The sequence below is a fragment of the Chiroxiphia lanceolata genome, chromosome 8, assembly GCF_009829145.1.
Source record: "Chiroxiphia lanceolata isolate bChiLan1 chromosome 8, bChiLan1.pri, whole genome shotgun sequence".
In the NCBI taxonomy this organism is placed as follows: Eukaryota; Metazoa; Chordata; class Aves; order Passeriformes; family Pipridae; genus Chiroxiphia; species Chiroxiphia lanceolata.
The window spans coordinates 12,734,006-12,749,550 of NC_045644.1; the positions used below are offsets into that span (position 1 = coordinate 12,734,006).

Here is a 15,545-nt window from a genome sequence, read left to right on the forward strand (position 1 = left end):
TTGGACAGCAAACACTGAGAAAGAGACAGAAAGATGATTTACTCTCCCTTTAGCTTCTGTCTCATCTGGTGAAATGTCTGCTGTGCAGCTCTCCCGGATGTGCTGCTCCATGGGTCTGACAGCTCCGCATGCTTTGCAGGCACTGTTTTCTCTCATAGTTGAAACTCACAGTTGTCTGAAATCTTTGCTAAACAAATTGAAGCTGAGCTTTGCTTTACTGACAGGCAGAGACTCTGGGCTAAAAGGTGACGTATCTGAGAATGGAGGAATCCCAGAGAGTGAGCTTTCTGAGTCTGCTGTCCCATGGCAAGGGGGAGAAGCTTTTAAAAGAACCTTTGCATCATAGATACTACAAGGTTGAGGTCCCCTTGTTGAATACATCACCTCCGAGGGGGAGCTCTGCAGGAGCTAAGTTGCAGCCTTGCAGCCCCTCTATTGATGCAGTGTTGCTCTGCAAGCTCCCCTGGTTCCTGCAGGAGGCTTCTGCAGACTTGCCAGATCTCTATGAAAGATGCAGGAGAAACCTTCTGGGACAGATATAAATCAAACTGAATTAGAAGTACAGCTGAAGAGGTAGGCATAGCCTGTCGCCAGCACACCTAGTCACCTCCAGTCTTCTGCTCACTTGGAACATTTCTTAGGCTCTATTGAACAAATGTCAGGATACTCCTCATTTTTAAACAACTTTCCAATTGTGCCACTGCTTGTTTGTGTATATCTGTATGTATTTAGATAGATGGAAACACATATATGCACACATCAGTGTTTATTAACTCTCACTGAATACAGCAGCAAAGTCAGTCCTTAAAGAAAAGACATGCCATAAAACTTTTCCATAACATTGTTAATATAAATTTCATATTTAAATTAGATTGAAGGTGACATATAAATTCAATGGCATAAGATACTTTTAATATTTCAGAAATTTCCAGACTGACTGTGGATAGCTTAGTGTGATAACAAGACAATCAGCTCTATCACAATGCTCACCGTCTTCCTTTCACATTCATTGCTAGATTTCAAATTAGTAATGCTATCCTGGGGTAATGCTGATGAGAAAGGAGATCCAGCTTCCCTCTTTTCTGTCATTAAATAAAAGTGTGTCCAGCTTGTGTGACGTGCTTGGCAGCAGTGATATTTTAATACTGTTAGGAGCGGGAAGTATTTTCCTTGCCAGTAACGAGGTTCAGCGTCAGCTAAAGGTGGTGCCCCACAGGAAGATTTTAAACAAAATTGCTATATTCTAATACAAAAGAGGCTAGAAATATGCTATTTTTGTGAAAGGCATTCAGTATGGAGTGATCCTGGCTAATGAGGAAGGGACCTGCCAGAGCTATTTTTAGTTCCACCCGCTGGTTTCACTGCTATTCTTATAGCTATGGCTGGCAGTGAAATAGGATGGTGGTGTCTGTTCTCATCTCGAAATGGAAGAAGAATGGAAATATGTGCGTGTATAAAGATGAAAAGATAAAAAGAGCAAGAGCTGAAGAAAAAGTGAACTTCCCTATGTAGCTGCAGATGTGACATTCATTTTATCTTTCCTTGGAAGTGTTTTTCTTCTGCAAGGCCACATTTCTTGTCTGATCTAAGGGCTAGCAGTGTGCCAGGTGCAGTCTGTATTACAGGAGAAGATCACAGTTTTACTTGGAAATTATTACAGTTAAGAGAAACCATTAAATAATTTCCTTTATTGTTTTGGAGACCTAAACCAATACTTCAGCTTTATACTAATGCTTCACTGAAACAGTGAGGCTGAGAGGTATTCACCTTATATATCATCACTTGGGAGAAGGAAAATACATCAATGAATCATATGCAGGATAGTAAAACATAAAAAAAAATAAACATGGAGTCAGGCAGGGCTCCTTGCTGCTGCTATTGCAAAGCAGCAGCACAGGCTTTTTTCATTAGCAGAAAAGAGGAGGATAGTATATACACAGAGAACACTTTACACAGCCAACGTGATTATTTGCTATACCTGCTTTGCTTTCTATTTCAGCTGTGACTTTTTTTTTCCTGTCCTTCCTGGGAGGAACAAGTTTTGGATTTCAGAGTTTCACTAGGGAGATGAAGATTTTATTTCAAGCTCCCTTTTATTTGATACGGCTTTGTCCTGACTTTATGAGTGAAATGTGGATGTATAAAAAAGTGACAAGACAGGGAGACATGGAGAACCTGGACTTCAGGAACTCCAGAATCAGAATCCAATAAAAGTTGACTTTAAAACTTACAGAAAGAATAAATGAAAAGATGAAAACTTGCTCAGTAGGTTGACTGGGTTTTCTTTTTTTTTTTTTTCATTAAGATTCATGAGTTGGAGGGGGGTGGTGATTCAAATAACTATTTTATAATGATAATTTAATTTTTTCTGTAAGGATGGTCTTATGCTTAAGACTAGAACTAAGACCAGAAATTGAAGGTTCAGTTGCCATCAAGAGTTTGACTGCACTCTAGATGCTCTGATGATGGTAGTTACCCTGCTGATCTCAAAGGGACATCACTGAGAGCTACTTGCTTCTTCATTCTCTTGTAGCTGCCCCTAAATTGCTCAGCTGTGCATTTTGCAGTGACAGTAGGGGGCTTTTTCCCCCTTCAAACCAACCTAAAGCTTTGTTTTAACCATGCACAAGCCATGAAAGAAGCAATGATGGGGTTTGCTGGACCAGAGCTCCTGGTCTGCATGAGCAGTTACTGCATCTGTTGGCACCAGGTTTGCTGTTGACCACAAATGTGATTTGTTGCATCATATTGAGGACAGTTCTCTGTGCTTGTGTAGTGGTGTGATGTGGAACATGTCAGCCTGCTGAAGGGCTTGTGTGAGGAAACTAAAGGGCAAGTACACTTCCATAAATTATATGCACCCAAGATGGAGGTTTGAATTATGAGCTTTGTGTGGCATTTGCCACTGTTGTACTGTGAGAGCACAGTTAAATCATCTTCTACTACAATTTCTGAACTCAGGTACAAACTGTGACCTGATCTGGTGGACAAAGACATTCAACAACAGCTTTATCAGTTTTTAGTTGTTTATTAACCATATTAGTCCATCATTACCCCATTTCTAATTGTGTGAATTGGATGATTTTTTTTAGAGGGGCAAAAGGAGCTGGGTTTTCTTTGGTAACTTTTATCAGGCTGAGGGCTCTTTCGTGTCTCTCTAATGTTGCTTGTCTTCACCCTTCTGTGCGTGCTCTGACCTCTCTTAGTGTGCTTGTGGGGTGTCCCCAGCATGGCTGGCTGGCTGGAGATTGCCCTGGAAATGTTTGCTGAGGACCTTCTGGCAAAGACTAGAAGGGGAGGTTGTGTTTCTCCTCTAGGGATGGCACATAGCTACACCATCCTCCCAGGGTCCTCAGAGGTCCTAACCTTTGCAGCCTTTTTGCATGGCACAGAGGGAGGTGGGGACCCAACTTGCTGCAGAGGGAAATCCCAGCTGAACACAGCTCCAAGCCATAGTCCTGAGGAGGTCCAGGAGCTTCACTGCAAAAAGCCAGGACAGGTGGGAGGGATTGAGGTGATCATCAAGCATGTGCACAATGGAGAGAGATACTAGGTTAAACTAAATTGTATGTGTGGATCTCAGCAGGGTTTGACCTTCTCACCATTTATTGCTGTTGGAAGAGAGGCAGTTCAGAGCAGGACCAAACACAGACTTTCACATGCCAAGAGAACTGTATTGAGAGCTCCACAAAGCTCCAGGCTGGCGTGGGAGCCTAGCTGGGGTAGCGTATGTTGTGCCTTCCCTGCCTTGTTCTGAGAGATCTCTGTTTCGGGCACCAAATAGCAGGAATTATATTTGCATATGATATCACTTCTGTAGAAGAAGCGAGTTATTCATGAGCAGTAGCATCTTCACATCAAATACAACTGCAGACATGGTTGAGAAAACAACTGTTTAATTGAAGTAGAAGTGACACTGGGAAATTAAAAGAGGCTGCAAAAAACTCCCAAGTAGTTATTACTCACTCAAAGCAAATCCTAGACATGTAAGGCTTGGGATGCATACAGAGTTCTGGGAGAAACAGAATTTATGGGTAGACATACCTCTGCCCTCAAGACACGTGTTGTTTCTTCAGCTGGTCCCCCAAACTCTCTTTAAATAAATAGTTGGGGATAACTTTTCTCTGATTCTCTGGAGTACGGAGCATGCTGCAAGGGACAAAAACCCACACCCGACAGACTGGTGACCCAAAATATAGAGGCTACTGCCTGTCCCTCTGGTGGGATTCCTGCAAAGACAACCTGCCTCTACAGTGGGTCCATCGGGTGATTCTTCTGACATTAACACTGCTGGGCACAGGGTGTGATGGTGCCACGGGCACTGTGCCTGCATAGCAATGCTGTCACTGCCCAGGCTCCTGCCTGTGCAGACCATGTCAGAGCCGGGTCTGAGAGGCTCCAGAGAGCTCCGTGAGGAAGGACAGCCACAGTCAAGTATTTTTGTCCTCGGTTCTGCTTATCCTGAATCAGTTCTCCCAGCTTCTTTCTGTGATTTCTTTCCTTCTGTGGCAGCTGTCTGGGATTTCAGCTGTTCTGAGCAGAGGTGCCAGCACCCTTTTTAAATCACTACAGAAAAGTAAGGGTGCATTTTCTATTGTGCAAGAAAGAAGAAAGGACAAAGTTTGGGGTTTGATTGTGGGTTTTGGTTTTTTGCCTTTATTTTGTTTTCCCCTTGTGCTTTCCAAGTGCTTGTCAGAGATAACTAGAGGAGGTCTGGAAGTTATTCACAAATTAATTAGCCTCTGAAACGCCAGAACTGGCAGCCACGGCAGCTCAGCCTGGAGCAGCCGCATCCCTGCAGCAATCAGTTCATATTCCCGTTGCTCTCCGGGGGAACGTTAAGGGTTAATTCAGTAGCTGTGCATTTCATAGCACAATTTAAAGGGGAAAAAATGACACCCTTCTCCCCTGCCTTGCTGGTTGCGGATGGTTCGCTCTGCCTGGCTGATCACATGCTCCCGAGCCCCCGGTGCTGCAGCAGCCCCAGCTGCTGCTGCTGATGGGTCGGTGCTGCCCGGGACGCCCCCGGCCCCCGCCTGCCCATGCCCGGGAGCCCTCACCTCCGCTTTAAGGGAGGGAGGGCGCAGGATGAGCCCTTGAGCATATGGGTGGAAATTTGGGAGGTACCCATTCTCTCACAACCGTTTCCAGCTCTAACCATGTCTATTTGTTGTTGCCTTTTTTTCAGGGACTATGGATCTTCAAAGAGAAAATCAGGTAAGACACCAACCTTTTTTTTTTTTTTTTTTTGATATATATGTACTGCATGATTATAGAGAAGACCTTGCCCCCTGCTTTCCCCTGTTAAACCTTCCATTTATTTTGTGTGGCATGAAATTGTATAGCAGTTTAACTTTTTATTACTGAATCCTGCTGGAGATAAGCATCAGGTTTTTTTCTTTTGCTGGAGAGAAGAAATCCACCTTATATAGTATTGCAGTTAAAATGACTGCTCTTCTCTGGTTGTATTTATATAGCTCTGTCTCAAATCCGAAAGGATAATTGTATTAAATTTCTTTCTCTTTCATTACAAATGGTCAAAATGCAGACTCAGAGTTGGGGTTCTTTTCTGGAGGGGAAGGGAATCCTTTTCTGTTCTGGTTTGAATCTTTTATTTTGCCTTTCCAAGAGGCTCTGGTGAGGCTTCTGATGCAAAATGTTCTCAGTGTCTGTGCCTGGATTTGGGCTGCCTCAAAGGCTCTAGCTCAGTGTTTTGTTTTTAAAATCCTGGATTGAAATGTCCTATGAAACTCTGATTTGAAACTATATAAATCTAATTTTTCCCCTTCCCATGTAGCTCTTAGTGATTTTTACAGATGTGTTTTCAATAGGGACGTGTAATTATGGGCCTCTAGGTTTGGCTGCTCTGAGCTGGATGTGTCAGGGCTTTCTATTTTTTTGGGTTTTTTAATTTTTTTTCTCCAAGCAGCACTGAGCACCTGCAACTCTCATTGACTTTGTTTGGAATCTTGGATGCTCCAAATTGCATTCAGGGAGAGGCCTTTCAAACCAATAGCAACTCCTGGAAAACTCTGACATGTGTGCAGGGGAGGGGAGGATTTTTTGATTCTTGCTTTTTAAGATGATAAAGAAACACTGCGCTGGCTTAGTCTCTGGGAAGGAAGGGAAGATGAATGTAATGCACTGGACTGCAATGAAGATCACTGCATAGATTGATTTGTTGGTTAATTATTAGGGCTTTTAAGCTGTCATGCTGTAATAAGCTAAGTGATACACTTAAGTGAAGCTTTTAGTTAACCCTGATGGCCTCTGCATCAAATGGCAGTTTCCTTTGCAGGCCAATGCTTTTAGTACCTTTCCCTGAATGTCCCTGTGATGGGTTGTTGTAATGAAGAGGCAAGTGTGGTACAAGGTGCTGGTCCAACACAATAAACTAGGGCACACTTTGTCTTCCTAATCTTCTAAAAAACTTCTATCTGGGTTGCACTTCTAGGACCTCCTAAATGTAATGTAAAAGTGTGTTTTTACAACAGCCTATGAATTAAGCAGCAGTGCTTTCTCCAAAGAGGTTGACCATAAATGCAAAGGTCCAAGTAACTTGGTGGGAGGCAATGCTGAGGGTGGGAGTTCCTGGCTCAGTGCCACATCCTGAGCACTGGTGACTTTTGGGCCATGTAAAGCCCATTGAAAAACATTGCTGAAGTCTCTGGGACAACCTGATTCAGCACTGACGAGAACAGCATTAGGAGACCAGGAGAGCTTTGGGCTCATCGCACCAGTTGACGTGAAAGAGTATTGCAACTCATGTGCAAGAGATGCAAGGAACTGCTTGGGGAGTGGAAGGAAACTTCTGCATTTCCATTCCTGTGGTTCTGACGGCAAGTTGGAGATGATCTGCCATGACACTGTGAAAAGAGCAATTGAGTCAGTGTAGCTGAGATGCCATTTGTGGATGCTGGACTCTTTGGCCCCCTGACCTGAGCATCCCAAGTGACATGTTCATCTATCCCTATGAGGGACAGTCTGGTCGGCCTCCCTCCTTTGGCTGTCCCACCTCCTCCCCATGTTGCCATATCTCCTTCTGGGACTGTTTCCTCTTCTCTGCTTCTTGGTGCTGGGCTGCTTGCACAGCTAAGGGATGCTTTTTCTCCGCTTACCCTGTACAAAGAGGAATGCAAAGCAGCTCTCTGAACAAAGTGAACTGCATAAAGGGACTCTGTTCTTGGCCATCTTCTTGCTTGATTTTAGAGTGGTAGAGGAATGCTTCCTTCTGTTCGGAGCTGGATACTGTGGGAGTGTGTACACAATGAGCGAAGGAATATGCCAAGGGAGTTGGCAATTACAGCCTCTAACAAAGACCAGCTTTATGACACTTGTTCAAGTGATGGGGTAAATAAGTACAGATTTTCAGGATTGCTGTGAGGGTCTTTTAAGACAAAAATTAGCTTTGAAATGTAGTTTCCTCTGTAGGTGCAGACACTACTCCATCTTTAAGTGAAAGACAAATCTGCACTTTTAAGTGCAAGCAATAAATGAGACCTGTGAACACATCTTCTGTCTTGACCAAAGATGTGCTGGAAGGAGGATTTTGGGTGTGAGCACAGCTGTCCCACACTGTCCAGCAGGAATCCCACAGCTGCTGTGTCTCAGGCATGTGCAGGCACGACACGAGCATGGCCAATTGCAGAAACATGTGGAGAATGCCGCTAACAGCCAGCGTCACCTCTACTCTGACCTCTGCCTTGCCAGAGTGAGCGTCTAGCTAGTCCTGTGCTTGCCCCTTAGAGAAGGGAGAAACTGGATAAGTTCAGAGTTTAACAGGAGTTATGGAAACATTTATCGCTGCAGCTAATACTGGTTGTAAACATTTGAGACCTCCTGAACCAAATGCAACAGCGTGGCACATCCTTAGCTAAACAAAAGGGGGTCTTGCGCTGATCTGGGGCATCTTTGCATGCCAGCCCTGAGCCAGGCTTCCTCTTGTGCAAAGTGCTATGTAAACACACAGCCCTTTGCTTGAATGTGATCTAATCATAAATGCTTTAACCTGCAGTCAGCTTGAAGGCCTGGAGCTTCAATGGAAGCAACTGAGGCTCTGAAATCATGGGCGTTTGTGGTGGCCCGAACTGCAGCGTGTGCTGATGTACTGAGACCTTAAACCTGTGGGGCTTTATCTGACATGCTATGGAGATGCTTCCAAAAGCTGCCTTCATGTTTCCAGGCAATTGAATTGTTGCTCTATGACCATCTGTCAGTGCTGAAGAGCCCTCAGCACAACTGTGAGGAGTGGTTACCATGGGCATATTCTGTATGCTCACAAGAAGTGGTCTCATCTTGGTCCATCCAAAGACCCTCTGTAGTAAAACCAGAAGGTATTACTTTTCAGACTCCAATTTGTTGATCTCATAAGCCAAGTGAACAGCTACTCATTTGTCACTCAAAATAGACATTATTCTATGCCGGCATCCATTGTGTGGTTTTTCTGTCCTCAAATCAAAATAGGGTAGAATTGCTGCAAGTCTAGTAATGGATATTTGCATGGTACATTACAAACCACAAATTAGGTTAATCCACTCTGCAAACCCTACCAGCTACCATCTGTGCATGGTGAACTAATTAACCCTTGAGATATCTGCTAATCCTGGTGTGGCTTGTAAAACTAATTGGAGTATGTTTATTCCCAAAGATGTCATTTTGTCCCCCACATACGCCTTGCTGGTAGAGCAAGCTACAGACTCCTGGAGTTAAGATCATCTTGCCCTCTTGCCTTGCTGAGAATTTTTCTTGGCTGATTTCATACCGAAGCTGTCACTTCCCAGTCACGAAGCTGAAGCAAACATCCAGGACCTGGTGTTTGGTGGCAATGGGGAGTCAGTATGGGCTTTACAGCTTTTCTGCAGAGTCTCAGTGCTTCTCAACTATTGAGAGGATTCACCTTGCTGACTGTGGGGTCAGACCCAGCAGGAGAGATGCTGCCTCACCATGGCTTTCAAAGCAATGGTGTGGATGCTTGTCACCTGCCTGGTAAGCGACCAAGTCCTTGTGCTTACTACTTTGAGTGTGCACTAGCAGAAGCACTGCTGGCCATCCCCTTCTGAAATCATAATGAAACCCCCACTGCTGACAGCCCAGCTTGCTGCTGGGGGCACAGCTGGCTTCAAGCCACTGCTCAGAGCTTTCTCTGGCACCTTGTTGCGATGTGGTAGGATGCTCCTCCAACTGAGGAGGAATAAGTCTTTAAAAAAATAGAAGTTATGGCTCCTTCAGTGTGCAGTGTCTCCTTTCCCTCGTTGTTCAGTTCCTGTCTGTGTCAAGTTGGCTGAGCTTTGGCTGACTTGGACAGCTGAAGTCTCTTTAAACAGCCCCTGTAATTGAGCACTTAGAATATTAACTTAACAACTTGGTCCAAGCCAATGTTACCTCAGTGAGGATGCTGATGAGACTTCCCTGCACGAGTGAACCATCTTTCAGCTGGGTTCCCATGTCCAATTTTTGGGCTAGTAAGATTATGGCTACACACAGACAACAATCACTGCTTTCTTTCCCTTCTGTAATCTAAAACTAGGAAGGATGTATCCACTGGCAAGTAAATAAAAACTTCAGAGTCTGTTGGAAGCTACTTCATGAACTTTTTATAGAAACATCCGTAATGCTCTCTTTTCCCTCAATGGGGAAATTACTGAGTTGAGAGAGTTGCAGCAATGACAGAAGCAGGGCCTCAAGTGAGAAACAAGCAGATCATGGTAACAACACCACGGGCCCTTGTGGCTGATCACTTTGTGGGGTGCTGCTTTGGGATTATGGGTGGAGCTGATGGCAAAAGTTGTTTCTTCTTTACTAGGAAAACCATCTTCCTTACTCTCGCGCTGAGGATGTGTATTCTGTCAGCCTCAGGGAGTTGCCTTATGCTACTTTGTTATTAGGGATAGTTTTTTCTTCTTCCTTTGTAATTACAGAGGGAAATGGCTCAACTTTTGGCTTTTTCTGCCTTTACAAGCTGAGCTATGCTCATCACTTCACAGCTTAACCTTTCTGGTCCTGTTCACATTGCACGTGCCTAGCTTGCACTTACAGCTCCATGGCAAGTCTCGCTTTTTTGTTTTTTTATAAATGAGCTTTATTTTCTTAACTTAGTTTGAACTGCCTCCTTTAAGATGACACAGAGAAAAGGAGTACTGTGTGCTAGCCCTTCTATGCTTAATCATTCAACAGGGTCACAAATGTGTGAGCCACTAGCTGGATTGGTAGGGCTGTATGGCTGGAACTGTCTTTACCTATTGCAGGACTGAGGTGCCAACCCTTGGGGCAAAGCTTGGTTGATGCAACTGAGTGTGGAGCTGCCTGCCAGCTTCACAGGCCTCTGGCAGGCCTGTGTAGCTATGTATGGGCACAGAGAGAGAAGGGAATGTGTGGCCTCCAGGCCTGGCAGGTATTTTATATTTGTGGGAAATGGCTGCACTGAAGGGAGAAGGAAGGACCTCTCTCTCAGAGATGCAGTGTTGCCTTTCCTTTGCCTTAAGGTTGTTGTGGTATTGATGGGATGTCATCTGGAGTGGTGGAAACCCTTTTAATATTAGAACTGTGGGCTAACTGCCTTAACTTACTCAGTTGACTGTGAAATCTGTCTCAGTTCTGTCTTCTCAGTCAGAAGAACTCTAAGCCTTTTAAACGGGTTCTCAAAGGGGCCAAATCTGAGAACATGTTACTAAAGAGGCCGAAAAATCCAATTAACTAACATGGTAAATCCCAGCATGAGGCAATATATCTTCTGTCGGGGTGGTTGACTGTAGCAGATGTCTTGGGGCTACCTGCATTGGGTGCCTAAGTAATGAAGCAGACAGTTGGCTATTGATTAGTGAATCTAAGCCCAGGTGATAGCAACAAAGCTAAAATGTGATTCTTAACTCAAATGTTACTTTGAGTCATTCTACTCTCCTGGTGTTTGTCTCTGAAGTCTGTCTCCCTATACTCCATCCGAAGTGAAAGCTTTAGCTTGGAAGGTCAATTTTTTTATCCCCCCCCTTTTTTTTTTTTTTTTAAGGTGGTGAATGAGAATCTAAGTCTGTCCAAATCCATGGCAAGGTCCCAGGAACATCTTAAACCCTGTAGCTTGGTCTTGGTGTCTTAATCCTTGTAAGAAATCTGTGGTATGACATGATCCCTGTAGACAAGGCACATGCTCTTGTTTGTGTCCTGATGAATCACATGTGTGTGCTGTGTTTCTTACATTGTTTTCTACAATTATGGCAGAAACAGTGATGGTGGACTGGCTCCTTGATGCCATTTAGCCTGTTGATGAGGATAGCTGGATGAGGTAGTTTGCCAGCCACTATTTTATAACTTCACAAGCATGTACTGGCAAGATTGCTCTTGATCAGAAATCAGGATCTGTTCCCTCATCATACGATTAACCTTCTTGGCTGTACGTACTAATTACTGCATGGAATTTAAAAACAGCAGATTCTGGCAGAACATTTTGGTTCTCACATAGCTTTTGCTTTTTTTTCTTTAATAGGAAGATAAAGGATTTAGTAATAAAAGAAGGATAGAATAGCCAGAGGCATAGCAACCAAGGACCAAACAAACCTTAGCATTTAATTACTGTGGATATACATCTTGGGCCTGGTTCTGGAAGACATTAGTAGTTAACGATCTCAATGTGCATCTTGAGTTCAGTCCTTGATGACAGAGCTTCCTTTTCTCATGACAGAGAATTATTCTTTCTCAGGTAGTGAATTTGCTAAACTTCTGGTCATTTTATTGGCTTTTCCTTGATATAGTAATTCCCCAAACAGCTAATTTTCTGTTCAGATTTTGTAACAAACCTCTAAATCTTTTCTTAACAAGTTCTTCATATAATTAGAGAAACATCCATTCTGTGGTTGTTTTTCTTTTTTTTTTTTTTCCCAAAGCAGGACTATTGCTCTATGCTCAGGTGCACTGGCAGAGAGCAGGATTTGAGGAAGAGCTGCCGCTAAGTCAAGCAGATTTCGTCTCCTTGCAGCATCTGTGTGTGTGACCCAATTCTGCATCTTCAGTCAAGATGTGAATCTGTCCACTCCAATCCCACGCTCTAAATCCAGCCTGTGGTATTCTGGCAGGGGGAAGCTGATCTCACACTTCGCCTTGTGCACCATATTTTTAAAGTCACTGCTTAAACTGAAATGCTTTGGACTTCTGCCTGAGGCTACCGAAGAGAAGAGCAGATAGGAGACTTTATTCTGTGCTGCTTCAGTTTTCTGCTGACAAGACGTGGCCCATTAGATGTATAGGATCACTGTCATCTTCTGGGTGGCCTATACGCTGGGGTGGGAGGAAGATGGGATAAGAGAGAAAGTTGTGTGTTGTGTGGGTTTTTTGTTTTGCTCCTTGACTTTTAAACTGAAGTGTGGGGACAGAGTACAGGATTAGGGAAAGGAATGTGTTTGTGTTCTTTGCTGTTCCCAGTTCAGCATTGATGATGCGGAGAACCCTGTCTCTGGGAGAGAGAGCAGGGAGACTGGGCAGGCAGGGGAGGCCTGCAAATATGAGGTGTGGCTTAAGCACAGCCATGGCAGAACAGCATGCACCCTGCAAATGCCTTGGAGAGCCTTCAAGCCGAGCGCTGAAAAAGCGCGTGGTACCTTAGAGGATATATTGGCATTTTGCTTGCTTTTAAGGAGCTCTCTGTTCTCAATCTGCTCCCTTTCTGCCTCCCACTTCTGTCTGTTGGTGGCAGATGGTATTAGTGCTGCCTGCGTGGGTTTTTCCTCTCTTGCACAGAGAGTACTGGTCTTTTGGTTTTGGCACACTAGATAAGGCAGGTGAGAAATGCACTTGGGAGCTGTAGTGGAAGGCGATGATCCTCTGCCACTGCAGGAATCTGTATGCAGCACAGATGGGTCTTACTGGCTGAGAGGAGCAGACCTTCCTTGGGCATTTTGGGTAACTTAGTCTCAGGTAGAGGAGCACTTGAATCTCTCTCCTGAGTAGGAAGGGAGTATGTCCTTAGGCTATTGAGAGCACTCACCCCTAAAACAGCTCTCCCTAAGTGCCTCCAGCTTTGTGTGTGGCTTTACACCTGCCACATTCTACCTGGCCGGTATCCAGGCTGCATGACAGGAAAAATCTTCTCCAATCCACTGTGGATGGAGTGGTTCAGCTAACCCAAGAGGACTGGAAGCTTTACTTACAGAGGTATTCAGCAGCAGTTATAATGTATGCATCGATTACTGGCCTCTCTGCCTGGACATGCCAATGCTGCCATACGTGTTCTGTGCTTGGCAGCGTGACTGCTTCACAGTTGGAATTTGACTCTTGCTCCTTTTTTTTTTTTTTTTGAGCCACACCTGAATCCCATCAAGTGTATGTACCTGTGAATTTTCAAGTGCAACGTTAGGGGCTTCTCTGCCTTCTTCCTTGGCAGTGCTGGAGGCTGGTTTTTTTCCTCAGAGGGGTGATGCTCTCAGTTTGTACAGCTGTAGATGTGGATTAACATTCAGATATTCTAGGCACTTCCCAGCCAACTTGGAACTGCTACAAAACTGTATGTGCAGGGGCTGTACCATAGTGATCATGTGGGAAAATCCTCACTTGCCATGTGGAAAGAGTTAATATGAGCTATGGCTGCCAGAACAAAAGCTAAACAGTCCTGGATACTTCAGGGTCTGCAAATGGGATTAAAATGGGCTTTTCAAAAAGTAAGCAGAGTGGAAAATTGGGACTAAGTTTTCTTTGCGTTTGTACTTTTAGAAAGGATGAAGGACTGTATGAGGCTATGAAATGCAGCTGGTGAGCGTGTCACTGTGCAGTTTGTCAAGCACACAATCCTCTGGCCCCACTGCTCTGTTCCAGCTCAGGAAAGGGCTCTCTGGTTGTGGATTTCTCCCCTGCAGGAGTGAGTTATCCAGATGATGAATTTCTGAGGCATGCTCCAGTCACGTGAAGGCCAGATGTGAACGTTTTCCAAGAAGCATGTGTGGGTCTAGCGTACGCCAGGCTACGTGGCAAGTGGATGTGGTCTGAGTTTGGTCTGCAGTGTGGTGCTGGGGAGGCAAGGAGCCACAGCAACTCCTGGGGTGGCCACTTCTGCCAGGGAGAGAGGAAGGTGCTGGCTGTCGCTGCAGCTCAGCACATTTGCCTTCAGCCCCCCGCACAAAGGCAGTGCCTCTTCCCAAGCACAAGCCCTGCACAGGCTGTTCATGATGGGGCTGAACTTGATGAATAAGACTAAAATTAAAGGCCTTATTTAATGCCTGCTGGCAATCCTCTTACTCAGGCACTTTAGCTGGATTTGCATGTTTGATAATCTACTAGTCAAATATTTTTTCAAGATATAGCCCTCTTGAACAGATGGCATGGGGAGTGGAGGTGATGTTCAGCTTCAAGTGTATAGAGGAGGAGATACCTCTGCAAGGATGAGGTTTACTTTAAAGTGCAATCTCCTAGTGGAGGAAAAAATTAATATATCTGTATTTCTCCAAGGACTGTCTTAAAACATTTGCTTTAAACATGATGCATCAGCATCCCATGAAAAGCTTATTTAAGCTGTCCTGGTGAGGGACAGGGGTGACTGCTGCTTGCCCAGCAATTAGAGTAGCAAATAAATCTGTCACTGTGGTACCTAAGAAGTGTAATGGCTGACCAGGCACCCCCTGTGTCAGGCACTGGGCACAAGTGTTGTTTTTGTTTAGGTCTTTTTGGAGCCTGGAGGGAGAAACATCAATGGTGCAGTTCAGTAGGGTGCCCTGAGCAGTAGTGCTTGAGATAGATCAAAACACTCACAACCTTTCTGTACCATCCTCCCATTTTTCTCACTGTCTGTTGTTCTCTACCTAATTGAATGAGTTAATTGTGTGAGCCATGAATGTGTGAAAATGGTTCCAGTTCAGATGAAGGCTCATCTGCATTTTTCTTTTTTCCAAGCTGTTTTACAGCCATGTTGCAAAGCTACGTGTAGACTCTGTATGAGAGTAATTCTCTGGTAAAAGTACTTCTGTTCCTGGGGTAGGTTAGCAACACCAAGTATTGCTCTCTCCCTCTCCTAGTCTAGTACTATTGCATCTTACTGCCTTCCCATTTAACCAAAGTGTCAAGCCCCAGCTGAAGGGGAAGGGGCTAGGGGAGAGAAACCTGTAGCAGGCTGACAAAGGATGGTCAGTGGGCCTGGGGGATGAAGGTTTTGGAAATGGTTCACAAGGGTATGGGTGAACACACAGTTTTAGGGTTCCTCACTGAGCTTTCTACTCTTGGTTGTATGGACGGCCAGCCTCACCTTTTCAGGAGGAGGAGGATGTTTTTGGAGGCAAAATCCCAGCAAGAAGCTCTGTATTGAGTAGACTGAGCTTGGCTCTCTGCAGTTCCTTACCTGCTCAGGGCAGTAAGGTGTCCCACCTGAGCTCCCAGGACAACATGGCACTTCATTTATACTAACTCTTTAGCAGGCTTGTCTTCCAAAATGTAAATTGAAATTAATTTCTGTTTTCTGTTTTCTGTTCCGCCATACGTCATGAACATTGCAGCAAACATGGCTCTAGGCCAGTTCTGGGAAGTGGACACTTCTAAGGAACAGCATGGTCAGCCTGCTGTTTGCTGACTTACCAAAT

At 44.6% G+C, this 15,545-nt stretch overlaps 1 protein-coding gene across 6 annotated transcripts in view; it reads left to right on the forward strand.

Annotated features, from left to right (window-relative positions):
• The window catches only part of SH3PXD2A (SH3 and PX domains 2A), a 260,591-nt gene that overhangs the window by 157,780 nt on the left and 87,266 nt on the right, over window positions 1-15,545 (forward strand). For all 6 annotated transcript variants that reach the window (XM_032694529.1, XM_032694531.1, XM_032694530.1 and 3 more), the window contains one exon: window positions 5,189-5,217. In XM_032694529.1, the coding sequence (XP_032550420.1) occupies window positions 5,189-5,217 (29 nt within the window). The remainder of the gene's footprint in view (window positions 1-5,188; window positions 5,218-15,545) is intronic.